Raw genomic sequence first — 26,930 nt, forward strand, 5'->3', positions numbered from 1 at the left:
ACCCTGAACCCCTAAAATTCAAATCCCTCAAAATTCCAAACCCTCAAAATTCCAAACCCAAATAACCCTGAACCCCCAAAATCCCAAACCCCCCCAAAATCCCAAACTCCCCCCCAAAATCCCAACCCCCCAATAACCTCCAACCCCCCTTTTTTTTTTTTAACCTCCAAAGTTTAATAATAATAAAAAAAATCATAATACAATAAAATAAGGACCCCCCGCCCCCGCCCCGCTACAAAGAGCTCGAGCCTTGTTAGTGTCGGCAGGGGGGGGCAGGGGGGCCCCAAATCCCACCCCAGCCCCCACCCCCCAATCCTATAAAAAACCCGGTGTGGGAGGGGTGGGGGGGGGGGCTGGCCCTGCTGTGCTGGTTGGGGCCCCCCCTCCCCATTTTGGGGGGACCCCTCCCCCTCCCCCCGGGACCCCCCCCCAGCTGTGTGAGACCCCCCCGGGGCTGAACGATACAAAAGAAACAACTCAAATAATTACATCGCGGGGGGGGGGGAGGGGAGGAGGGGGAAGGGGAGAGCCCCCCAAAATTGGGGAGGGGTCGGGGGGGGGGGGTCCCAGGGTGGGGGAGGGCCCGGTGTGGCCCCCCCAGTTCATCCCCACCGCTGTCACCGCGTCCGTCCGAGCTGGGGGCTCCACGTCACGAGTCCTGGGTGGGGGGAGGGCACAGGGGACAAGGTTTAGGGGGGACAACCCCAAAATCATCAGGGCAGCTCCTTCCCCTGTACCCCAATATGGGGGAACCCCCCCAAAGTCCCCTCCTGTGCACCCCAGAACCTGTCCCTGCTCCTCATGGAGTGATCTCACCCCAAAAATCCCCCACAGACACCCCAGTTCTCATCCTGCACCCCCCTCACCCCAAAATCACATCATGGACCCCCATAACTCCCCCATAAACACCCCAGTTCTCATCCTGCACCCCTCTCACCCCAAAATCACACCATGCACCCCCATAACTCCCCCTGTACCCCATAACCCCCCCATTACCCCCTCTGTACCCCATCAGCCCCCTCTGCACCCTGTAATCCCCCATTAAACCCCTCCAGACCCCATAAATCCCCCCTCTGCACCCCACAATCCCCCCATTACCCCCCTCTGTACCCCACAATCCCCCCCCATTAACCCCTCTGCACCCCATTACCCCCTCTGCACCCCACAATCCCCCCATTACCACCCTCTGTACCCCATTACCCCCCTCTGTACCCCATAACTCCCCCATTACCACCCTCTGCACCCCATTATTTCCCCCATTACCCCCCTTTGTACCCCATTATCCCCCTCTGTATCCCATAACCCCCCCAATAACTACTCTGTACCCCATAATCCTTCTCTGTACCCCATTATTTCCCCCATTATCCCCCTCTGTACCCCATAACCCCCCCAATAACTACTCTGTACCCCAAAACCCCTCTCTGTACTCCATTATTTCCCCCATAACACCCCTCTGTACCCCACAACCCCCCATAACCCTCCCAATAACCCCTCTGTACCCCATTATTCCCCTCTGCACCCCATAATCCCCCTCTTTACCCCCCTCTGTACCCCATAATTCCCCCATTACCCCCCTTTGTACCCCATTATTTCCCCCATAACCCCCCTCTGTACCCCACAAGCCCCCATTACCCCCCTCTGTACCCCATAACCCTCCCAATAACCCTTCTGTACCCCATTATTTCCCCCATTATTCCCCTCTGCACCCCATAGTCCCCCCATAACCCCTCTATGTATGCCACTACCCCATCATAACCCCACTCCATACCCCATAATCTCCCCCATGATCCCCCTCTGTACCCCATAACCCCCCCATAATCCCACTCTGCACCCCATAACTCCCCCCATTACCCCCTCTGTACCCCATTACCCCCCTCTTTACCCCATAACCCCCCATTACCCCCTCTATACCCCCTTATTTCCCCCATAACCCCCCTCTGAACCCCACAACCCCCCTCTTTTCCCCATAAGTCCCCCATTACCCCCCTCTTTACCCCATAATCCCCCCCCATTACCCCCCTCTTTACCCCATTACCCCCCTCTGTACCCCATAACCCCCCCAATAACTACTTTGTACCCCAAAACCTCTCTCTGTACCCCATTATTTCCCCCATTACCCCCCTCTGTACCCCACAACCCCCCATTACCCCCACTGTACCCCATAATCCCTCCCATTACCCCCTCTTTACCACATTACCACCCTCTGTACCCCATAATCCCCCCCATTACCCCCTCTTTACCCCATTACCCCCCTCTGTACCCCATAACCCCCCCAATAACCCCACTCTGTACCCCATAATCCCCCCATTACCCCCTCTGTACCCTATTATTTCCCCCATTACCCCCTCTGCACCCCATTAACACCCTCTTTACCCCATTATTTCCCCCATAACCCCCCTCTGAACCCCACAACCCCCCTCTTTACCCCATAATTCCCCCATTACCCCCCTCTGTACCCCATAACCCTCCCAATAACCCTTCTGTACCCCATTATTTCCCCCATAACTGCCCTCTGTACCCCATTACCCCCCTCTTCACCCCATAAACTCCCCCATACCCCCCTCTTTACCCCATTACCCCCCTCTGTACCCCACAACCCCCCCAATAACTACTCTGTACCCCATAACCCCTCTCTGTACTCCATTATTTCCCCCATAACCCCCCTCTGTACCCCACAACCCCCCATAACCCTCCCAATAACCCCTCTGTACCCCATTATTTTCCCCATTATTCCCCTCTGCACTCCATAATCCCCCTCTTTACCCCCCTCTGTACCCCATTAACACCCTCTGTACCCCATTATTTCCCCCATAACCCCCCTCTGTACCCCATTACCCCCCCATAACCCCACTCTGCACCCCATAACCCCACTCTATACCCCCTAATCTCCCCCATGATCCCCCTCTCTACCCCATAACCCCCCCCATAATCCCACTCTGCACCCCATAACTCCCCCCCATTACCCCCTCTGCATCCCATTACCCCCCTCTGTACCCCATCAACACCCTCTGTACCCCATTATTTCCCCAATAACCCCCCTCTTTACCCCATAATTCCCCCATTACCCCCCTCTGTACCCCATTACCCCCCTCTTTACCCCATAATCCCCCCATTATCCCCCTCTTTACCCCATAAACTCCCCCATTACCCCCCTCTTTACCACATTACCCCCCTCTGTACCCCATTATTTCCCCCATAACTGCCCTCTGTACCCCATTACCCCCCTCTGTACCCCATAAACTCCCCCATTACCCCCCTCTTTACCCCATACACCCCCCCATTACCCCCTCTTTACCCCATTACCCCCCCCCCACACTCACCCCCGGGGTCTGGGGCCCGGCTGTGGGGCTGTCCCGGGGGTCCCCCCCCCCCCTCGGGCCCCCGACTCCTCTTTGGCTCCAGCTCCTCCTTGGCCACGGAGGGGAGGTGGCCGCGCTCCGCCCGGCGCTTGCGGCGCCGCTCGGGGTCCCTGCCGCGGGCTCGAGCCCCCCGGCGCTCTGCCTGCTCCAGCTGGGGGGGACGCACCCCATCAGGCACCCCAAAACTGCCTGCACTGCCAGGGTGACCCGGGTTTGGGGGGTCCTGGGTGGGCTGAGGGGCTGGAGTGGCGGGGGAAGGAGGAATTTGGGGTCCCTGAGGGGTTTTGGGGATGCTCATCCTGTGGTGGGATGGGGCAAAGGGAGAATTTTGGGGTTCTTGAGGAGTTTTGGGGATGCTCACCCTGTGGTGGGATGGGGCAAAGGGAGGATTTTGGGGTTCTTGAGGGGTTTTGGGGATCCTCACCTTGAGGAGTTGGTGAGAAGGGGCAAAGGGAGAATTTTGGGGTTCTTGAGGGGTTTTGGTGACCCTCACCATGAAGAGTTGGTGGGAAGTGGCATGGGGAGGAATTTGGGGTCCCTGAGGGGTTTTGGGGATGCTCACACTGTGGTGAGTAGGGGCAAAGGGAGAGGTTTGGGGTCCCAGAGGGGTTTGTTTCTGTATCCCAGGGCAGGTTTTGGGGGTCCCTGGGTCTGTTTTGGGGGTGCCTGGGCAGGTTTTGGGGGCAGTTTTGATCTCTGGGTCAGTTTTGGGGTTTGTTCTGTATCCCTAGACAAATTTTAGGGGTTTGTTCCTATCCCCAGGTCAGTTTTGGGGCTTGTTCAGAATCCCCAGGTCAGTTTTGGGGTTCCCAGGTCAGTTTTAGGAGTTTGTTCTGTATCCCCTGTTCAAATTTGGGGTTTGTTCCTATCCCCAGCTCAGTTTTGGGGTCTCCCCTCAGTTTGGGGTTTGTTCTGTATCCCCAGCCCAGTTTTGGGGTTTGTTTGTATCCCCAGTTCAGTTTTGGGATTTGTTCCTATCCCCAGCTCAGGTTTGGGGTTTGTTCCTATCCCCAGCTCAGTTTTAGGGATTTGTTCCTATCCCCAGCTCAGTGTTGGGGTTTGCTCTGTATCCCCAGCTCAGATTTAGGGGTTTGTTCTGTATCCCCAGCTCAGTTTTAGGGGTTTGTTCCTATCCCCAGCTCAGTTTTAGGGGTTTGTTCCTATCCCAGCTCAGTTTTAGGGGTTTGTTCCTATCCCCAGCTCAGTTTTGGCGTTTGTTTGTATCCCCAGCTCAGTTTTGGGGTTTGTTTGTATCCCCAGCTCAGTTTTAGGGTTTGTTCCTATCCCCAGCTCAGTTTTAGGGGTTTGTTGGTATCCCCAGCTCAGATTTAGGGGTTTGTTGGTATCCCCAGCTCAGTTTGGGGTTTGTTCCTATCCCCAGCTCAGTGTTGGGGTTTGTTCCTATCCCCAGCTCAGTTTAGGGGTTTGTTTGTATCCCCAGCTCAGTTTGGGGTTTGTTCCTATCCCCAGCCCAGTTTTGGGGTTTGTTCCTATCCCCAGCTCAGTTTTGGGGTTTGTTCCTATCCCCAGCTCAGTTTTAGGGTTTGCTCTGTATCCCCAGCTCAGTTTTGGGGTTTGTTCCCATCCCCAGCTCAGTTTTGGGGTTTGTTCCTATCCCAGCTCAGTTTTAGGGTTTGTTCCTACCCCCAGCTCAGTTTTGGGGTTTGTTTGTATCCCCAGCTCAGTTTTAGGGTTTGCCCCTATCCCCAGCTCAGTTTTGGGGTCCCCCCTCAGTTTGGGGTTTGTTCCTATCCCCAGTTCAGTTTTAGGGGTTTGTTTGTATCCCCAGCTCAGTTTTGGGGTTTGTTCCTATCCCCAGCTCAGATTTAGGGGATTGTTCTGTATCCCCAGCTCAGTTTTAGGGGTTTGTTCCTATCCTCAGCTCAGTTTCGGGGCTCCTCACTCAGTTTTGGGGTTTGTTCCTATCCCCAGCTCAGTTTTAGGGTTTGTTCTGTATCCCCAGCTCAGTTTTGGGGTTTGCTCCTATCCCCCAGCTCAGTTTTAGAGGTTTGTTGCTATCCCCAGCTCAGGTTAGGGGTTTGCCCCTATCCCCAGCTCAGTTTTGGGGTCCCCCCTCAGTTTGGGGTTTGTTCTGTATCCCCAGCTCAGTTTTGGGGTTTGTTTGTATCCCCAAGTTAGTTTTGGGGTTTGTTCCTATCCCCAGCTCAGTTTTGGGGTTTGTTCCTATCCCCAGCTCAGTTTTAGGGGTTTGTTCCTATCCCCAGCTCTGTTTTGGGGTTTGCTCTGTATCCCCAGCTCAGTTTGGGGTTTGTTCCCATCCCCAGTTCAGTTTTAGGGTTTGTTCCTATCCCCAGCTCAGTTTTGGGGTTTGTTCCTATCCCCAGTTCAGTTTTGGGATTTATTCCTATCCCCAGCTCAGTTTTGGGGCTCCCCACTCTGTTTGGGGTTTGTTCCTATCCCCAGCTCAGATTTGGGGTTTGTTCCTATCCCCAACTCAGTTTTAGGGGTTTGTTCTGTATCCCCAGCTCAGTTTTGGGGTTTGCTCTGTATCCCCAGACAAGTTTTAGGGGTTTGTTCCTATCCCCAGCTCAGTTTTGGGGTTCCCTGCTCAGATTTAGGGCTTTGTTCCTATCCCCAGCTGTTTTAGGGTTTGTTCCTATCCCCAGCTCTGTTTGGGGTTTGTTTGTATCCCCAGCTCAGTTTTAGGGTTTGTTCCTATCCCCAGCTCAGATTTAGGGGTTTGTTTGTATCCCCAGCTCAGTTTTAGGGGTTTGTTCCTATCCCCAGCTCAGTTTTGGGGTTTGTTCCTATCCCCAGCTCAGATTTAGGGGTTTGTTCCTATCCCCAGCTCAGTTTGGGGTTTGTTCCCATCCCCAGCTCAGTTTTGGGGTTCCCTGCTCAGTTTGGGGTTTGTTCTGTATCCCCAGCTCAGTTTTGGGGTTTGCTCCTATCCCCAGCTCAGTTTTAGGGGTTCCCTGCTCAGTTTTGGGGTTTGTTTGTATCGCCAGCTCAGTTTTAGGGGTTTGTATCCCCAGCTCAGTTTTGGGGTTTGTTCCTATCCCCAGCTCAGTTTTGCGGTTTGCTCTGTATCCCCAGACAAGTTTTAGGGGTTTGTTCCTATCCCCAGCTCAGTGTTGGGGTTTGTTCCTATCCCCAGTTGAGTTTTGGGGTTTGCTCTGTATCCCCAGCTCAGTGTTGGGGTTTGTTCCTATCCCCAGCTCAGTTTTGGGGTTTGTTCCTATCCCCAGCTCAGTTTTGGGGTTTGTTTGTATCCCCAGCTCAGTGTTGGGGTTCCCTGCTCAGTTTGGGGTTTGTTTGTATCCCCAGCTCAGTTTGTGGTTTGTTCCTATCCCCAGCTCAGTGTTGGGGTCCCCCCTCAGTTTGGGGTCCGTACCTCGAGCAGCAGGCGGAACAGGGCCAGCGGGGGCGGGCGCGTGGCCTGCAGCAGCCTCCAGATGCTCTGGGCCTCGTCCAGCGTCACCTCCAGCAGGTCCCCCTCCATCATCAGCTCCTCCAGCGGCCGCCGCGTGCCCTCGGCCAGCTCCAGCACCGGGCCCTGCAGCCGCGGCAGCGCCGCGCTCAGCGCCTCCAGCTCTGCGGGGACACCATGGGGACATCATGGGGACATCGTGGGGACATCATGGGGACACCATGGGGACACCACAGGGACATGGGGACACAGAGCGCACTCAGCGCCTCCAGCTCTGCGGGGACATCGTGGGGACATCATGGGGACATCATGGGGACACCACAGGGACACCACAGGGACATGGGGACACCGGGCCCTGCAGCCGCGGCAGCGCCGCACTCAGCGCCTCCAGCTCTGCGGGGACATGGTGGGGACATCGTGGGGACACCACAGGGACATGGGGACACAGAGCGCACTCAGCGCCTCCAGCTCTGCAGAGGACATCATGGGGACATGGTGGGGACACCATGGGGACACCACAGGGACATGGGGACACCACAGGGACACCACAGGGACATGGGGACACCATGGGGACATCGTGGGGACACCACAGGGACATGGGGACACAGAGCGCACTCAGCGCCTCCAGCTCTGCGGAGGACATCATGGGGACATGGTGGGGACACCATGGGGACACCACAGGGACACCACAGGGACATGGGGACACCACAGGGACATGGGGACACCGGGCCCCACAGCTGCGGCAGCGCCGCGCTCAGCGCCTCCAGCTCTGCGGGGACATCATGGGGACATCGTGGGGACACTACAGGGACACCACAGAGACATGGGGACACCACAGGGACATGGGGACACCACAGGGACACCACAGGGACATGGGGACACCGGGCCCTGCAGCCGCGGCAGCGCCGCGCTCAGCGCCTCCAGCTCTGTGGGGACATCACGGGGACATCGTGGGGACACCACAGGGACATGGGGACACCACAGGGACATGGGGACACCACGGGGACACCACAGGGACATGGGGACACAGAGCCTCCAGCTCTGCAGGGACACCGTGGATCCCCCCCAGCCCCGCTCACCCGAGGGCAGGGGGCCGTTCTTGTCCGGGCTGGGGGCGTCCCCGTTCTCCACCGACACCTGGGGGGATGGAGGGAGGGTGATCGGGGGGAGCTCGGCCTCCCCCAGACCCAAAACCGACCCTGGAACCCCAAAACTGACCCTGGAGACCCAAAAACTGACCCTGGAACCCCAAAACTGACCCTGGAGACCCAAAAACTGACCCTGGAGCCCCAGAACTGGCCCTGGAGTCCCAAAACCAGATCTGGAGTCTCAAAACTGTTCCTGGAGCCCCAAAAGCTGACCTGGAGCCCCAAAACTGACCCTGAAGCCCCAAAACTGAATTCTGGAGACCCAAAAACTGATCCTGGAGCCCCAAACCTGACCCTGCAGCCCAATAAACTGGCCCTGGAACCCCAAAGCTGACCTGGAGCACCAAAAACTGACCCTGGAGCCCCAAAACTGACCCAGGAGCTCCAAAACTGAACCCTGGAGCCCCAAAACTGACCCTGGAGCCCCAAAACCCGACCCTGAAGCCCCAAAACTGAACCCTGGAGACCCAAAACTGTTCCTGGAGCCCCAAAACCAGCCCCAAAACCGGCCCTGGAGTCCCAAAAACTGACCCTGGAGCCTCAAAATTGGCCCTGGAGCCTCAAAATTGGTCCTGGAGACCCAAAACTGACCCTGGAGCACCAAAAACTGCCCTGGAACCCCAAAACTGAATCCTGGAGACCCAAAACTGACCCTGGAGTCCCAAAAACTGACCCAGGTGCCCCAAAACTGACCCTGGAGACCCAAAACCGACCCTGGAGCCCCAAAACCGGCCCTGGAGCCCCAAAACTGATCTTGGAGCCCCAAAAACTGACCCTGGAGCCCCAAACCTGACCCTGGAGCCCCAAAACTGGCCCTGGAACCCCAAAACTGGTCCTGGAACCCAAAACTGGCCCTGGAACCCAAAACTGGCCCTGGAGCCCCAAAACCGGCCCTGGACCCCCAAAACCGGATCTGGAGTCTCAAAACTGACCGTGGAGCCCCAAAACCGACCCTGGAGCCCCAAAACCAGCCCTGCAGCCCCAAAACCTGCCCTAGAGCCCCAAAACCTGCCCTAGAGCCCCAAAACTGGCCCTGGAGTCCCCAAAATCAGCCCTGGAGCCTCAAAATTGGCCCTGGAGACCCAAAAGTGACCCTGGAGTCCCAAAAACTGACCCAGGAGCCCCAAAACTGGCCCTGGAGCCTCAAAATTGGCCCTGGAGCCCCCAAACCGGATCCCTGCAGCCCCAAAACCAGCCCTGGAGCACCAAAACCAGCCCTGGAGCCCCAAAACCTGCCCTAGAGCCCCAAAACTGGCCCTGGAGTCCCAAAACCAGAACTGGAGTCTCAAAACTGTCCCTGGAGCCCCAAAACTGTCCCTGGAGCCTCAAAACTGGCCCTGGAGCCTCAAAACTGACCCTGGAGCACCAAAACTGACCCTGGAGCCCCAAAACTGAACCCTGGAGCCCCAAAATCGGCCCTGGAGCCCCAAAACTGAACCCTGGAGCCTCAAAACTGGTCCTGGAACCCAAAACTGTCCCTGGAGCCCCAAAACCAGAACTGGAACCCCAAAACTGGCCCTGGAGCCCCAAAATCTGCCCTGGAGCCCCAAAACTGGCCCTGGAACCCCAAAACTGACCCTGGAGCCCCAGAACTGGTCCTGGAGCCCCAAAACCGGCCCTGGAGACCCAAAACCTGCCCTGGAACCCCAAAATTGGCCCTGGAGCCCCAAAATCAGCCCCACACCTCCCCACTGCCCTCTAGACCTTCCCACCTTTGGTTGGTCTTGTACAGAGCACCAGCACCCCAAAATCCCCCAATTCCCAATCCCTGGTCTCACACAGAGCACCAGCACCCCAAAATTCCCACAAATCACATCCCAAAATCCCTCAATTCCCAATTCTTGGTCTCATACAGGGCCCTGACATCCCAAAACACTCACAAATCACCCCAAATGCCCCAATTCCCATTCCTCAGTCTGCTTGTTGTGGTTGGCCTCATACAGGGTCCTGACACCCCAAATTTCCCTAAATCACCCCAAATTCCCCATAGATCCCCCCCAAATCCTCATAAATCCCCCCAAACCCCACCTTGGTCTGCTCGTTGCGGCTGGCCTCGCACAGTGCCCTGACACCCCAAACCCCCAATTGGAACCCCCATAAATCCCCCCTAAAACCCCCATAAATCACCCCAATTCCCCATAAATCCCCCCAAATCCCCATAAATCACCCCAAAACCCTGAGAAATCTCCCCCAAACGCCCATAAATCCCCCAAAAACCCCCATAAATCAACCTCCAAATCCCCCAGTCCCCACCTTGGTCTGCTCGTTGCGGCTGGCATTGCACAGTGTCCTGACACTCCAAATCCCCCAATTGGAACCCCCATAAATCCCCACTAAAACCCCCATAAATCACCCCCAAACCCCCATAAATCCCCTATAAATCCCCTCAATCCCCACCTTGGTCTGCTCGTTGCGGCTGGCCTCGCACAGGGCCCTGACACCCCAAATCCCCTCAAACCCCCATAAATCCCCCCAAACCCCCATAAATCCCCCACAAACCCACATAAATCCCCCCAAAACCCCCACAAACCCCCATAAATCCCCCTAAAACCCCCATAAACCCCTCAATCCCCACCTCGGTCTGCTCGTTGCGGCTGGCATTGCACAGTGCCCTGACCCCCCATAAATCCCAATAAATCCCCCCAAAACCCCCATAAATCCCCCCAAACCCCCATAAATCCCCCCCAACCCCCCATAAATCACCCCAAACCCTCCATAAATCCCCACAAACCTCCATAAATCCCCCCAAAACCCCATAAGCCCCCAGTCCCCACCTTGGTCTGCTCATTGCGGTTGGCCTTGCACAGGGGTCTGACACCCCAAACCCCCCCATAAATCCCCCCAAAACCTCCATACATCCCGCAAAACCTCATAAATTCCCCCAAAACCCCCATAAATCCCCCTCAAACCCCCTTAAATCCACACAAATCCCCCAGTCCCCACCTTGGTCTGCTCGTTGCGGCTGGTCTCACGCAGGACCTTGACACCCCAAATTCCTCCAAACCCCCCATAAATCACCCCCAAACCTCCACAAATCACCCCCAAAACCCCCATAAATCCCCCTAAAACCCCCATAAACCCCTCAATCCCCACTTTGGTCTGCTCGTTGCGGCTGGCATTGCACAGTGCCCTGACACCCCAAACCCCCCCATAAATCCCCCCAAAACCTCCATACATCCCCCCAAAACCCCCATAAATCCACACAAATCCCCATAAATCACCCCCAAACCCCCACAAATCCCCCCAAAACCCCCATAAATCCCCCCCCAAACCCCCACAAATCCCCTATAAACCCCTCAATCCCCACCTTGGTCTGCTCGTTGCGGCTGGCCTCACGCAGGGCCCTGACACCCCAAACCCCCCCATAAATCCCCCCAAAACCCCCTTAAATCCACAAAACCCCCATAAATCCCCCCCAACCTCCCATAAATCACCCCCAACCTCCCATAAATCCCCCCAAACCCCCATAAATCACCCCAAATCCCCATAAATCACCCCAAAACCTCCATAAATCCCCACCAACCCCCATAAATCACCCCAAAACCCACCATGAATCCCCCCAAAACCCCCATAAATCCCCCCCCAAAACCCCCATAAAACCCCCCAGTCCCCACCTTGGTCTGCTCATTGCGGCTGGCCTCGCGCAGGGCCCTGACACCCCAAACCCCCTAAAACCCCCATAAATCACACCCAACCCCCCATAAATCCCCCACAAAACCCCATAAATCCCCCCAAACCCCCATAAATCCCCTATAAACCCCTCAATCCCCACCTTGGTCTGCTCATTGCGGCTGGCCTCACGCAGTGCCCTGACACCCCAAACCCCCCCGATAAATCCCCCCAAAACCCCCATAAATCCCCCCAAAACCCCCATAAATCCCCCCAAAACCACCTTAAATCCCCACAAACCCCCATAAAGCCCTCCCAAACCCCCATAAATACACACAAATGCTCCAGTCCCCACCTTGGTCTGCTCGTTGCGGCTGGCATTGCGCAGGGCCCTGACACCCCAAATTCCCCTAAAACCCCCATAAATCACGCCCAAACCCCCATAAATCACCCCAATTCCCCATAAATCACCCCAAAACCCCCCATAAATCCCCACAAATCCCATAAATACCCCACAAACCCCCCATAAATCCCCCCAAAACTCCCCCATAAATCACCCCAAAACCCCCAATCCCCACCTTGGTCTGCTCGTTGCGGCTGGCATTGCACAGTGCCCTGACACTCCAAATCCCCCAATTGGAACCCCCATAAATCCCCCCTAAAACCCCCATAAATCACCCCCAACCTCCCATAAATCCCCCCAAAACCCCCATAAACCCCCCAAAACCCCCATAAATCCCCCACAAAACCCCATAAATCACCCCAAAACCCCCATAAATCCCCCCAAAACCCCATAAATCCCCCCAAAACCCCCATAAATCAACCTCCAAATCCCCCAATCCCCACCTTGGTCTGCTCATTGCGGCTGGCATTGCACAGTGCCCTGACCCCCCATAAATCCCAATAAATCCCCCCAAAACCCCCATAAATCCCCCCAAACCCCCATAAATCCACACAAACCCCCATGAATCACCCCCCAAACCGCCATAAATCCACACAAACCCCCATAAATCCACACAAAACCCCATAAACTCCCCAGTCCCCACCTTGGTCTGCTCGTTGCGGCCGGCCTCGCGCAGTGCCCTGACACCACAAACCCCCATAAATCCCAATAAATCCCCCCAAAACCCCATAAATCCCCCCCAAACCCCCATAAATCCCCTATAAACCCCCCAATCCCCACCTTGGTCTGCTCGTTGCCCCTGGCCTCGCGCAGGGCTCCGTCGCTGTCCCCGTGCAGTCGGTGCCTCAGCGCCGCCAGGCGCTCCAGCGGCCCGGCCACCTCCGGGGACGCCAGGAGCTGTCGGGCACGGTCCTGCCAGGTGATGGCTCGCTCGGTGAGGCACTGCAGGGCCTCTCCCTCGGGCAGCCTCACCGGCAGCTTCTGCAGGGCCACCAGCAGCGCCAGGATGGTCTCGAGGCGCGGCCGCCGCGAGCGCTGGCACAGCGGGCACAGGAACTTGGCGTCCCACTCCCACCAGGCTGGTGACGGTTTCTGGGCGCCCAGGCGGGGCCAGGCCACGCAGGAGCCGTGGAACCAGTCCCGGCAGAGCTGGCACTGCAGCATGCTGGGCCCTGCAGGTTGCCCACACACGCAGGATGGTGGCCCCGGGCCCGGCAGGGGGGGGCGCGGCTTTCTGGGCGTTGGCGTGGCGGAGGCGCAGCATGCCCTCCTTCTCCTTCTGCTCGCCCTCCTTGAACGCCACGATCTGGGGGGGACAGTGGGGGTCAGAGGTGACAGGGATTGGGGGAGTGCAGGGTGTGACTCATCCTCAAACTCCTGAATGTCATGATCTGCGGTGGGGGACAGCAGGGGGTGAGAGGTGACAGGGATTGGGGACATGTGGGTGACCCGTCCTCAAACCCCAAATCACCACAATCAAAGAGGAATAAGGAATGTGAGGATTGGGGACATGTGGGTGACCCCATCCCCAAATCCCTGAATGCCAAAATCTGGAGGGGACAGCAGGGAGTGACAGGGATTGGGGGAGTGCAGGGTGTCAGCCATCCCCAAATTTCTGAATGCTAAAATCTGGGATGGGGGACAGCAGGGGGTGAGAGGTGATAGGGATTGGGGACATGTGAGTGACCCGTCCCCAAATCCCTGAATGCCAAAATCTGGGGGGGACAGCAGGGGGTGACAGGGATTGAGGGGACACAGGGTGTCCCTCACCCAAAATTCCATGATCTAGGATGGGGGACAGTGGGGGTGAGAGGTGACAGGGATTGGGGGAGTGTAGGGTGTGTCCCATCCCCAAATTCCTGAATGCCAAAATCTGGGGGGGACAGCAGGGGGTGACAGGGATTGAGGGGTGACAGGGTGTCACCCATCCCCAAATTCCTGAATGTCATGATCTGGCATGGGGGACAGCAGGGGGTGAGAGGTGACAGGGACAGGGGACATGTGGGTGACCCAAACTCCAAACCACCACAATCAAAGGGGAATAAGGAATTTGAGAGGTGACAGGGGACATGTGGATGACCCATCCCCAAATCCCTGAATGTCAAAATCTGGGGTGGGGGACAGCAGGGGGTGAGAGGTGACGGACTGGGGACATGTGGGTGACACATCCCCAAACCACCAAACCTGGAGGAATAAGGAATGTGAGAGGTGACAGGGACTGGGGACATGTGGGTGACCCGTCCCCAAATTCCCGAATGCCAAAATCTGGGATGGGGGACAGCAGGGGGTGATAGGGACTGGGGACATGTGGGTGACCCATCCCCAAACCACCACAATCTAAGGGCAATAAGGAATGTGAGAGGTGACAGTGACAGGGGACATGTGGGTAACTCATCCCCAAATTCCTGAATGTCATGATCTGGAGCAGGGGGGACAGCGGGGTCAGAGGTGACAGGGATTGGGGGATCACAGGGTGTGACTCATCCTCAAATTCCTGAATGCCACGATCCAGGATGGGGGACAGTAGGGGGTGACAGGGATTGAGGGGGTCACAGGGTGTGACCCATTCCTAAACTCCTGAATGCCAAAATCTGGGGGGGACAGCAGAGGTGAGAGGTGACAGGACTGGGGACATGTGGGTGACCCATCCCCAAATTCCTGAATGCTGTGATTTGGGGTGGGGGACAGCAGGGGGTGAGAGGTGACAAGGATTGAGGGGTCACAGGGTGTCCCCCACCCAAAATTCCATGATCTAGGATGGGGGACAGCGGGGGTCAGAGGTGACAGGGACAGGGGACATGTGGGTGACCCATTCTCAAATTCCAGAATGCCAAAATATGGGGGGGACAGCAGGGGGTGACAGGGATTGGAGGAGTGCAGGGTGTGACCCATCCCCAAATCCCTGAATGCCAAAATCTGGGGTGGGGACAGTAGGGGGTGACAGGGATTGAGGGGGTCACAGGGTGTCACCCATCCCCAAACTCCTGAATGCCAAAATCTGGGAGGGACAGCAGGGAGTGAGAGGTGACAGGGACTGGGGACATGTGGGTGACCCATCCTCAAACCCCAAATCACCACGATCAAAGAGGAATAAGGAATGTGAGGATTGGGGACATGTGGGTGACCCGTCCCCAAATCCCTGAATGCCAAAGAGGGGACAGCAGGGGGTGCCAGGGATTGGGGGGTCACAGGGTGTGTCCCACCCCAAATCCCAGAATGCCAAAATATGGGGAGGGCAGTAGGGGGTCAGAGGTGACAGTGATTGGGGGATTGGGATTGGTGTGACCCATCCCCAAATTCCTGAATGCTAAAATCTGGGGTGGGGACAGCAGGGAGTGAGAGGTGACAGGGACTGGGGACATGTGGGTGACCCATCCCCAAACCCCAAATCACTACAATCAAAGAGGAATAAGGAATGTGAGGACTGGGGACATGTGGGTGACCCGTCCCCAAACCCCTGAATGCCAAAATCTGGGGGGGACAGCAGGGGGTGACAGGGATTGAGGGGTCACAGGGTGTCACCCATCCCCAAATTCCTGAATGTCATGATCTGGCATGGGGGACAGCAGGGGGTGAGAGGTGACAGGGACAGGGGACATGTGGGTGACCCAAACTCCAAACCACCACAATCAAAGGGGAATAAGGAATTTGAGAGGTGACAGGGGACATGTGGATGACCCATCCCCAAATCCCTGAATGTCAAAATCTGGGGTGGGGGACAGCAGGGGGTGAGAGGTGACAGGGATTGGGGACATGTGAGTGATCCATCCCCAAAACCCAAACCACCACAATCTAAGGGCAATAAGGAATTTGAGAGGTGACAGGGACTGGGGACATGTGGGTGACCCATCCCAAATTCCTGAATGTCATGATCTAGGGTAGGGGACAGCAGGGGTGAGAGGTGACAGTGATTGGGGGATCACAGGGTGTGACCCATCCCCAAATCACTGAATGCTTTGATCTGGTGGGGGGACAGCAGGGGTGAGAGGTGACAGGGATTGGGGACATGTGGGTGACCCATCCCCAAACCACCACAAACAGGGGGAATAAGGAATGTGAGAGGTGACAGGGATTGGGGACATGTGGGTGACCCATCCCCAAACCACCACAAACAGGGGGAATAAGGAATGTGAGAGGTGACAGGGATTGGGGACATGTGGGTGACACATCCCCAAACCCCAAACCACCACAATCTAAGGGGAATAAGGAATGTGAGAGGTGACAGGGACTGGGGACATGTGGGTGACCCATCCTCAAATCCCTGAATGCCAAAATCTGGAGGGGACAGCAGGGGGTGAGAGGGACTGGGGGGTCACAGGGTGTCCCCCACCCAAAATTCCATGATCTAGGATGGGGGACAGCGGGGGTCAGAGGTGACAGGGATTGGGGACATGTGGGTGACCCATCCCCAAATCGCTGAATGCCAAAATCTGGGGTGGGGACAGCAGGGGGTGACAGGGATTGAGGGGTCACAGTGTGTCCCCCATCCCCAAACTCCTGAATGCCACGATCTGGGGGGGACAGCAGGGAGTGAGAGGTGACAGGGATTGGGGACATGTGGGTGACCCATCCCCAAATCCCTGAATGCCAAAATATGGGGGGGACAGCAGGGGGTCAGAGGTGACAGGGATTGGGGGAGTGCAGGGTGTGATCCATCCTCAAATTCCTGAATGCTAAAATCTGGGATGGGGGACAGCAGGGGGTGAGAGGTGATAGGGATTGGGGACATTTGGGTGACCCATCCCCAAACCACCAAACCTGGGGGAATAAGGAATGTGAGAGGTGACAGGGACAGGGGACATGTGGGTGACCCAAACCCCAAACCACCACAAACAGGGAGAATAAAGGAGTGAGAGGTGACAAGGATTGGGGACATTTGGGTGACTCAAACCACCACAAACAGGGGGAATAAGCAATGTGAGGTGACAAGGACTGGGGATGGATATGCCACCCCCCACCCCAAACACCCCAATCCCGGGGTGGGGACAGCAGGGACAGGAGCAGTGCCAGGCTGGGGGGGTGTCCTGGTGTCCCCCCTCCTCACCACAGCACCAGGATCCCGCAGGTCCTGCGCTGACAGCCCCAGGCTCTCGGCGTCCAGCCGGTACAGCCCCGGCTCCTGCCGCCACTTGAGCCTCTTGCTGCTGTCCGAGCCGGCGTCAGCACAGGGACACAGCACCTGGGGGGACACCAGGGAGGGGTCAGTGCCCTGCCAGGCCACCCCCAAACACCCCAGGGTTGGGGAGGATCAATCAGGAAAACCTTATCAATGTGATTGTGCAGCAAGATGGAAACTATAGGTGAGATAGAAATGACAGCAGTTAATGCCAGGTGTCACAAACACCAAAGAGCCAGCACAGAACCTCTCCAGGAAGGGTCCAAGGTAAGGTTTAGAGATAAGAAAGTAATAAAACATGGGAAGTAATTTCTATAGGTTGCATGTGAATGTTAGAGAATTTGTATCTTGTGTTAGATTGGTTAGTGGAAATTAGAATAGTGAAGACAGAAGATGATTTATTGTGTTGTAAGGGGAAACTCACTCTCTTAACTCTTTTTTCCTTCTCTTAACTCTCTTTTAGCTCTTAATTCTTTCTCTCAGCTCTTACCTTGTGCTCTTACTCAGAACTTCTCCCACCCTACACTCTGCCCTGTTCTGAGCAGTGCCCTCTTTACCCACGCCCTATGCAATAAATCCCAAATTTCAAGAACACAGAGATCTCTCAGTTTGTCCTGCCTGTCACTGTCACCCCCCTCACTAACCCCACACCCACCTCGAGCAGGGTGTAGCAGGAGTTCTTCTTGAGGAAGGTGTGTCTTGTATTAGATTGGTCAGTGGAAATTAGAATATTCAACACAGATTATTTATTGTGTTGTAAGGGGAAACTCACTCTCTTAACTCTTTATTCCTTAACTCTCTTAATCTCTCAGCTCTTAGTTCTTTCTCTTAGCTCTTACCTTGTTCTCTTACAACTTCTGCCACCCTACACTCTCTGCCCTGCTCTGAGCAGTGCCCTCTTTACCCACACCCTATAAATTACAAATATCAAGAATACAGAGATCTCTCAGTTTGTCCTGCCTGTCACTGTCCCCCCACCTCACTAACCCCACACCCACCTCGAGCAGGGTGTAGCAGGAGTTCTCCTTGAGGAAGGTGTGTCTTGTATTAGATTGGTCAGTGGAAATTAGAATATTCAACACAGAAGATGATTTATTGTGCCATAACAGGAAACTCACTCTCTTAACTCTTTATTTCTTCTCTTAACTCTCTTTTAGCTCTTAATTCTTTCTCTTAGCTCTTACCTCTTACAACTTCTACCACCCTACACTCTCTTTCTGCCCTGCTCTGAGCAGGGCCCTCTTTACCCACACCCTATAAATTACAAATATCAAGAATACAGAGATCTCTCAGTTTGTCCTGCCTGTCACTGTCACCCCCCTCACTAACCCCACACCCACCTCGAGCAGGGTGTAGCAGGAGTTCTTCTTGAGCAAGGTGTGTCTTTTATTAGATTGGTTAGTGGAAATTAGAATATTCAACACAGAAGATGATTTACTGTGTTGTAGAGGGAAACTCGCTCTCTTAACTCTTTATTCCTTCTCTTAACTCTCTTTTAGCTCTTAATTCTTTCTCTTAGCTCTTATCTTGTTCTCTTACAACTTCTGCCACCCTACACCCTGCTCTGAGCTGGCAGCTCCAAGCAGTGCTTTCTTTACCCACACCCTATGCAATAAATTACAAATATCAAGAATACAGAGACTTCTCAGTTTGTCCTGCCTGTCACTGTCACCCCCTCACTAACCCCACACCCACCTCGAGCAGGGTGTAGCAGGAATTCTTCTTGAGGAAGGTGCGGGAGGCCTTGTCCCGCCAGGAGTGCGCGGTGCCGACCTGCACCTCGAGCTGCCGCAGCTCCTCCAGCCGCACCGGCAGGTCCCGGCCCACGGCCACCAGCCCCTCCAGGTCATCCAGGCACGGGTAGTGGTCACCGTTCTGGGGGGGACACGGGGTCAGCACGGGGGTGTGGGGTAGGATGGGATGAGGGGCATGGAGGGGGTGTGGGAGGGGTGTGGCAAAGAGGGACAGGATGGGGACATGGCAGAAAAAGGGACAGGATGGGGACACGCAAGGACATGCCAGAGACAGGGATGGGACAGGGATGGGACAGGATGGGGACATGGCAGAGACAGGGATGGGATAGGATGGGGACATGGCAGGGACATGGCAGAGACAGGGATGGGACAGGATGGGGACATGGCAGGGATGTGGTAGGGACAGGGATGGGGACATGGCAGGGACAGGGATGGGACAGGGATGGGGACATGGCAGGGACATGGCAGGGACAAGGATGGGACAGGATGGGGACATGGCAGAGACAGGGATGGGACAGGATGGGGACATGGCAGAGACAGGGATGGGACAGGATGGGGACATGGCAGGGATGTGGCAGAGACAGGGATGGGACAGGATGGGGACATGGTGGCAGGGACATGGCAGAGACAGGGATGGGACAGGATGGGGACACGGCAGGGATGTGGCAGAGACAGGGATGGGACAGGATGGGGACACGGCAGGGATGTGGCAGAGACAGGGATGGGACAGGATGGGGACACGGCAGGGATGTGGCAGAGACAGGGATGGGACAGGATGGGGACATGGTGGCAGGGACAGGGACAGGACAGGATGGGGACACAGGAGTGTCCAGTGTCCATGGGGACAGGTCAAGATTGGGACAGAGGAGTGTCCAGTGTCCATGACAAGGACAGCACAGCATGGGGACACAGGAATGTCCAGTGTTCAGGACAAGGACACAGGAGTGGTGTCCAGTGTCCATGGGGACAGCACAGGATGGGGACACAGGGGTGTCCAGGATCCATGGGGACAGCACAGGATGGAGACACAGGGGTGTCCAGGATCCATGGGGACAGCACAGGTGCCCCAGGGGGGTGCAGTGCAGGGTCCCAGGGGTTGGTGACACTCATGGGGTGCAGTGCAGGGTCCCAGGGGTTGGTGACACTCATGGGGTGCAGTGCAGGGTCCCAGGGGTTGGTGGCACTGAGGGGGTGCAGTGCAGGGTCCCAGGGGTTGGTGGCACTCAGGGTGGGTGCAGTGCAGGGTCCCAGGGGTTGGTGGCACTCAGAGGGGTGCAGTGCAGGGTCCCAGGGGTTGGTGGCACTGAGGGGGGTGCAGTGCAGGGTCCCAGGGGTTGGTGGCACTCATGGAGGGGTGCAGTGCAGGGTCCCAGGGGTTGGTGACACTCATGGGGTGCAGTGCAGGGTCCCAGGGGTTGGTGGCACTCAGAGGGGTGCAGTGCAGGGTCCCAGGGGTTGGTGACACTCATGGGGTGCAGTGCAGGGTCCCAGGGGTTGGTGGCACTGAGGGGGTGCAGTGCAGGGTCCCAGGGGTTGGTGGCACTGAGGGGGGTGCAGTGCAGGGTCCCAGGGGTCCCAGGGTGGGTGCAGTGCAGGGTCCCAGGGGTTGGTGGCACTCAGGGGGGTGCAGTGCAGGGTCCCAGGGGTTGGTGACACTCAGGGTGGGTGCAGTGCAGGGTCCCAGGGGTTGGTGACACTCAGGGTGGGTGCAGTGCAGGGTCCCAGGGGTTGGTGACACTCAGGGGGGTGCAGTGCAGGGTCCCAGGGGTGGGTGACCCTCAGAGGGGTGCAGTGCAGGGTCCCAGGGGTTGGTGGCACTCAGTGTGGGTGCAGTGCAGGGTCCCAGGGGTTGGTGGCACTGAGGGGGTGCAGTGCAGGGTCCCAGGGGTTGGTGGCACTCAGTGTGGGTGCAGTGCAGGGTCCCAGGGGTTGGTGGCACTGAGGGGGTGCAGTGCAGGGTCCCAGGGGGTGCAGTGCAGGGTCCCAGGGGTAGGTGGCACTCAGGGTGGGTGCAGTGCAGGGTCCCAGGGGTCCCAGGGTGGGTGCAGTGCAGGGTCCCAGGGGTTGGTGACACTCAGGAGGGTGCAGTGCAGGGTCCCAGGGGTTGGTGGCACTGAAGGGGTGCAGTGCAGGGTCCCAGGGGTTGGGTGACATTCAGAGGGGTGCAGTGTAGGGTCCCAGGGGTGGATGGCACTGAGGGGGTGCAGTGCAGGGTCCCAGGAGTTGGTGGCACTCATGGGGTGCAGTGCAGGGTCCCAGGGGTTGGGTGACATTCAGAGGGGTGCAGTGCAGGGTCCCAGGGGTTGGTGACACTCAGAGGGGTGCAGTGCAGGGTCCCAGGGGTTGGTGACACTCATGGGGTGCAGTGCAGGGTCCCAGGTGTGGGTGGCACTCATGGGGAGGTGCAGTGCAGGGTCCCAGGGGTTGGTGACACTCAGAGGGGTGCAGTGCAGGGTCCCAGGGGTTGGTGACACTCAGAGGGGTGCAGTGCAGGGTCCCAGGGGTTGGTGGCACTGAAGGGGTGCAGTGCAGGGTCACAGGGGTACCAGGGTGGGTGCAGTGCAGGGTCCCAGGGGTTGGTGACATTCAGAGGGGTGCAGTGCAGGGTCCCAGGGGTTAGTGACACTCAGAGGGGTGCAGTGCAGGGTCCCAGGGGTCCCAGGGGGGTGCAGTGCAGGGTTCCAGGGATCCCAGGGGGTGCAGAGCCCACCTGGATCTCCTCCACATCAGCGATCCAGGCGCGGGCCTTGGCCAGGGCCTCCTTCAGGGCCTGGATGTTGGGCAGCAGCGCCGGGATGTTCTCGGCCTCCTTGATGATGGCAGCCAGCGTGGCTGGGGGGTGCTTCTGCCTGCAGGGGGTCAGAGCCAGGGACCCTCAGAGCTCCTGGCAGCCCAGAGATCCCCCAGAGCCAGGGCACCAACCCCAGGCCTCCATCCCCCTCCCCACAGAGTCACCAACCCCAAACCTGCATCCCCCTCCTCATAGAGACACCAACCCCAAACCTCCATCCCCCTCCCCAGAGTCACCCCCAGACCCAGGGCACCAACCCCAGACCTCCATCCCCCTCCCCAGAGAGACACCAACCCCAAACCTCCATCCCCCTCCTCATAGAGACACCAACCCCAAACCTCCATCCCCCTCCTCACAGAGACACCAACCCCAGACCCTCATCCCCCTCCCCACAGAGACACCAACCCCAAACCTTCATCCCCCTCCCCACAGAGTCACCAACCCCAAACCTCCATCCCCCTCCTCACAGAGACACCAACCCCAGACCTCCATCCCCCTCCCCACAGAGACACCAACCCCAAACCCTCATCCCCCTCCCCATAGAGACACCCCCAGAGCTCCTGGCACCCCAGAGATCCCCCCAGAGCCAGGGCACCAACCCCAAACCTGCATCCCCCTCCCCACAGAGACACCAACCCCAGACCTCCATCCCCCTCCTCACAGAGACACCAACCCCAAACCTGCATCCCCCTCCCCACAGAGACACCAACACCAAACCTTCATCCCCCTCCCCAGAGACACCAACCCCAGACCTCCATCCCCCTCCCCATAGAGACACCCTCAAAGCTCCTGGCACCCCAGAGATCCCCCAGAGCCAGGGCATGAACCCCAGACCTCCATCCCCCTCCCCAGACCCAGGGCACCAACCCCAAACCCTCATCCCCCTCCTCACAGAGACACAACCCCAGACCTCCATCCCCCTCCCCACAGAGTCACCCTCAGAGCTCCTGGCACCCCAGAGATCCCCCCAGAGCCAGGGCACCAACCCCAAACCTCCATCCCCCTCCCCAGAGACACAACCCCAAACCTCCATCCCCCTCCCCACAGAGTCACCCCCAGACCCACAGCAGCAACCCCAGACCTCCATCCCCCTCCCCAGAGTCACCAACCCTAAACCTTCATCCCCCTCCCCACAGAGACACCAACCCTAAACCTCCATCCCCCTCCCCACAGAGTCACCCTCAGAGCTCCTGGGACCCCAGAGATCCCCCCAGAGCCAGGGCACCAACCCCAAACCTCCATCCCCCTCCCCACAGAGACACCAACCCCAGACCTCCATCCCCCTCCCCACAGAGTCATCAAACCCAGACCTCCATCCCCCTCCTCACAGAGACACCAACCCCAAACCTCCATCCCCCTCCCCACAGAGTCATCAACCCCAGACCCTCATCCCCCTCCCCACAGAGACACCAACCCCAGACCCTCATCCCCCTCCCCACAGAGACACCAACCCCAGACCCTCATCCCCCTCCCCACAGAGTCACCCCCAGACCCACAGCACCAACCCCAAACCTTCATCCCCCTCCCCAGAGTCACCCCCAGCCTCTTTATCCCCTCCTGGGCACAGGGGGAGCAGCCCCCAGCCCCTTTCTGTTCCTACAGAGACACCAGGGCAGCCCCCAGCCCCCTTAATGTCCCTTTAAAGCCATGTGCTGCAGCCCCCAGCCCCTTTATCCCCCCACAGGACATAGCCCCAACCCCCTCCCCTATGAGATCCATCCCCCAACCCCCTCCACCTCCCCTTGGTGCAGCCCCCAGCCCCTTTATCCCCACAGGATGCAGCCCCCAACCCCTTTATCTCCACACAGGACACAACCCCAACTCCCTCCCCTCCAAGATCCATCCCCCAAACCCCCCCCACCTCCCCTTGGTGTAGCCCCCAGCCCCTTTATCCCCACAGGACACAGCCCCAGCCCCCTCCCCTATGAGGTACAGCCCCCAGCCCCTTTATCCCCACCCAGGGGACACAGGACACAGCCCCCAGTCCCTTTATCCCCACAGGACACAGCCCCAACCCCTTTATTCCCCCAGGACACAGCCCCCAGCCCCTTTATTCCCCCCAGGACACAGCCCCCAGCCCCTTTATCCCCACACAGGGGACACAAGGGCAGCCCCCAGCCCCTTTTTTCCCCCCCAGGACACAACCCCAGCCCCCTCCCCTCCAAGATCCATCCCCCAAACCCCCCCCACCTCCCCTTGGTGTAGCCCTCAGCCCCTTTATCCCCACCCAAGCACAGCCCCCAGCCCCTTTATCCCCACACAGGGGACACAAGGACAGCCCCCAACCCCTTTATTTCCCCACAGGACACAGCCCCCAGCCCCCTCCCCTATGAGGTACAGCCCCCAGCCCCTTTTTTCCCCCCCAGGACACATCCCCAGCCCCCTCCCCTACAAGATCCATCCCCCAAACCCCCCTATCTCCCCCTGGTGCAGCCCCCAGCCCCTTTATCCCCCCACAGGACACAGCCCCCAGCCCCTTTATCCCCCCACAGGACACAGCCCCCAGCCCCTTTATCCCCCCACAGGACACAACCCCAACCTCTTTATCCCCACCCAGGACACAACCCCAAACCCCTCCCCTCCAAGATCCACCCCAACCCCCCCTATCTCCCCCCGGTACACCCCCCTCCCCCTGACCTGGCCTCGAGGCACATCTGAGCCTTCTCCTCCCAGCGCTGGGCGATGGTCAGCAGCTCCTGCAGCTCGGCCATGGCCACGTCCACGGCGGGGCTGGGGGCCACGGTGCGGCCGGCCTGGATCAGGCCGCGCATGACGGCCAGGGGGACGCGGGCGCGCGGCGAGCGCAGCGTGGCCGTCACCTCCTCCAGCCAGGTGGCCTGGGCCAGCTGCAGCTCCAGCCGCCGGCCCTCGGGCACCTCCACGCCCAGGCGGGCCCCGCGCTCCAGCAGCTCCTGCAGAGCCCCCGGCGTGGAGGGGGGAACGTCCAGAGCGGCCCGAGCCTCGGCCTGGAAGGATTCCACCCGCTCCAGTAGTGCCTGCGGGGACAGGGGATGTGGTGGGGACGTGGTGGGGACACGCAGGGATATCGTGGGGACACACGGGGACATGTAGGGATATCGTGGGGACACACAGGGACACTCAGGGATATCGTGGGGACAGGGGGGACATGGTGGGGACATGGTGGGGACACGCAGGGATATCGTGGGGACACACGGGGACACACAGGGATATCGTGGGGACAGGGGGGACATCGTGGGGATACACGGGGACACTCAGGGATATCGTGGGGACAGCAGGGACATCGTGGGGACACGATGGGATATCGTGGGGACAGGGGGGACACACAGGGACATGGTGGGGACACTCAGGGATATCATGGGGACAGGGGACAGGGGGGACATGGTGGGGACATCGTGGGGACACACAGGGATATCGTGGGGACAGGGGTCAGGGGACATCGTGGGGACACACAGGGACACTCAGGGGTATCGTGGGGACAGGGGGGACATTGTGGGGACATGGTGGGGACAGCAGGGATATCGTGGGGACGGGGGGGACATCGTGGGGACACGATGGGATATCGTGGGGACACACGGGGACACACAGGGACATGGTGGGGACACACAGGGATATCGTGGGGACACACAGGGACACGCAGGGATATCGTGGGGACAGGGGTCAGGGGACATCGTGGGGACAGGGGGGACATGGTGGTGACACACGGGGACACTCAGGGACATGGTGGGGACACACAGGGACATTCAGGGATATCGTGGGGACAGGGATTAGGGACAGCAGGGACATGGTGGGGACACACGGGGACACACAGGGACATGGTGGGGACACACGGGGACACGCAGGGATTATCATCATGGGGACAGGGGGGACATGGTGGGGACACACGGGGACACTCAGGGATATCGTGGGGTTGGGGGGACATTGTGGGGACATCGTGGGGACACGCAGGGATACCGTGGGGACAGGGGTCAGGGACAGCGGGGACATGGTGGGGACACACGGGGACACGCAGGGATATTGTGGGGACACACGGGGACAGGGATCAGGGGACATGGTGGGGACACACGGGGACACTCAGGGACATGGTGGGGACACACGGGGACACGCAGGGATATCGTGGGGACAGGGGTCAGGGACAGTGGGGACATCGTGGGGACACACAGGGATATCGTGGGGACACATGGGGACACTCAGGGATATCGTGGGGACAGGGGTCAGGGACAGCAGGGACATCGTGGGGACACACGGGGACATTCAGGGATATCGTGGGGACAGGGGACATGGTGGGGACACACGGGGACACGCAGGGATATCGTGGGGTCAGGGGTCAGGGGACATCGTGGGGACAGGGGGGACATGGTGGGGACATGGTGGGGACACACAGGGATATCGTGGGGACACACGGGGACACACAGGGACATGGTGGTGACACACGGGGACACGCAGGGATATCGTGGGGACAGGGGTCAGGGACAGGGGGGACATCATGGGGACACACGGGGACACTCAGGGACATGGTGGGGACATCGTGGGGACACTGAGGGATACTGTGGAGACGGGGGGACATTGTGGGGACATGGTGGGGACACTGAGGGATATCGTGGAGACGGGGGGACATGGTGGGGACACACGGGGACACTCAGAGATATGGGGACAGGGGTCAGGGACAGCGGGGACATGGTGGGGACACACGGGGACACACAGGGACATGGTGGGGACACACGGGGACACGCAGGGATATCGTGGGGACACACGGGGACACACAGGGATATCGTGGGGACACACGGGGACACGCAGGGATATCGTGGGGACACACGGGGACACACAGGGATATCGTGGGGACACACGGGGACACTCAGGGATATCGTGGGGACATCGTGGGGACACACAGGGATATCGTGGGGACAGGGGTCAGGGACAGCGGGGACATGGTGGGGACACACGGGGACACGCAGGGATATCGTGGGGACACACAGGGACAGGGATCAGGGGACATTGTGGGGACACACGGGGACATGCAGGGATATCGTGGGGACAGGGGGGACATGGTGGGGACACACGGGGACATTCAGGGACATCGTGGGGACAAGGGTCAGGGGACAGCGGGGACATGGTGGGGACACAGGGACATGGTGGGGACACACAGGGATATCATGGGGACACACAGGGATATCGTGGGGACACACAGGGACACTCAGGGATATCGTGGGGACACACGGGGACAGGGATCGGGGACATTGTGGGGACACACGGGGACACGCAGGGATATCGTGGGGTCAGGGGGGACATCGTGGGGACATATGGGGACACTCAGGGGTATGGTGGGGACAGAGGGAACATTGTGGGGACACACAGGGATATCGTGGGGACAGGGGTCAGG

At 58.4% G+C, this 26,930-nt stretch overlaps 1 protein-coding gene across 1 annotated transcript in view; it reads right to left on the bottom strand.

The window, feature by feature from the left end:
* Positions 1-547: 547 nt before the first annotated feature.
* The window catches only part of KDM5C (lysine demethylase 5C), an 84,917-nt gene continuing 58,534 nt past the window's right edge, over positions 548-26,930 (bottom strand). Inside the window, 10 exon segments of the mRNA XM_033083469.1 lie at positions 548-658; positions 3,321-3,510; positions 6,715-6,914; positions 7,830-7,887; positions 12,691-13,108; positions 13,110-13,216; positions 16,955-17,089; positions 18,722-18,901; positions 21,491-21,629; positions 24,209-24,567. Of these exon segments, the coding sequence (XP_032939360.1) occupies positions 618-658; positions 3,321-3,510; positions 6,715-6,914; positions 7,830-7,887; positions 12,691-13,108; positions 13,110-13,216; positions 16,955-17,089; positions 18,722-18,901; positions 21,491-21,629; positions 24,209-24,567 (1,827 nt within the window). The 3' untranslated portion in view covers positions 548-617.

This window comes from Catharus ustulatus, chromosome 32, assembly GCF_009819885.2.
Source record: "Catharus ustulatus isolate bCatUst1 chromosome 32, bCatUst1.pri.v2, whole genome shotgun sequence".
NCBI classification, from domain to species: Eukaryota; Metazoa; Chordata; class Aves; order Passeriformes; family Turdidae; genus Catharus; species Catharus ustulatus.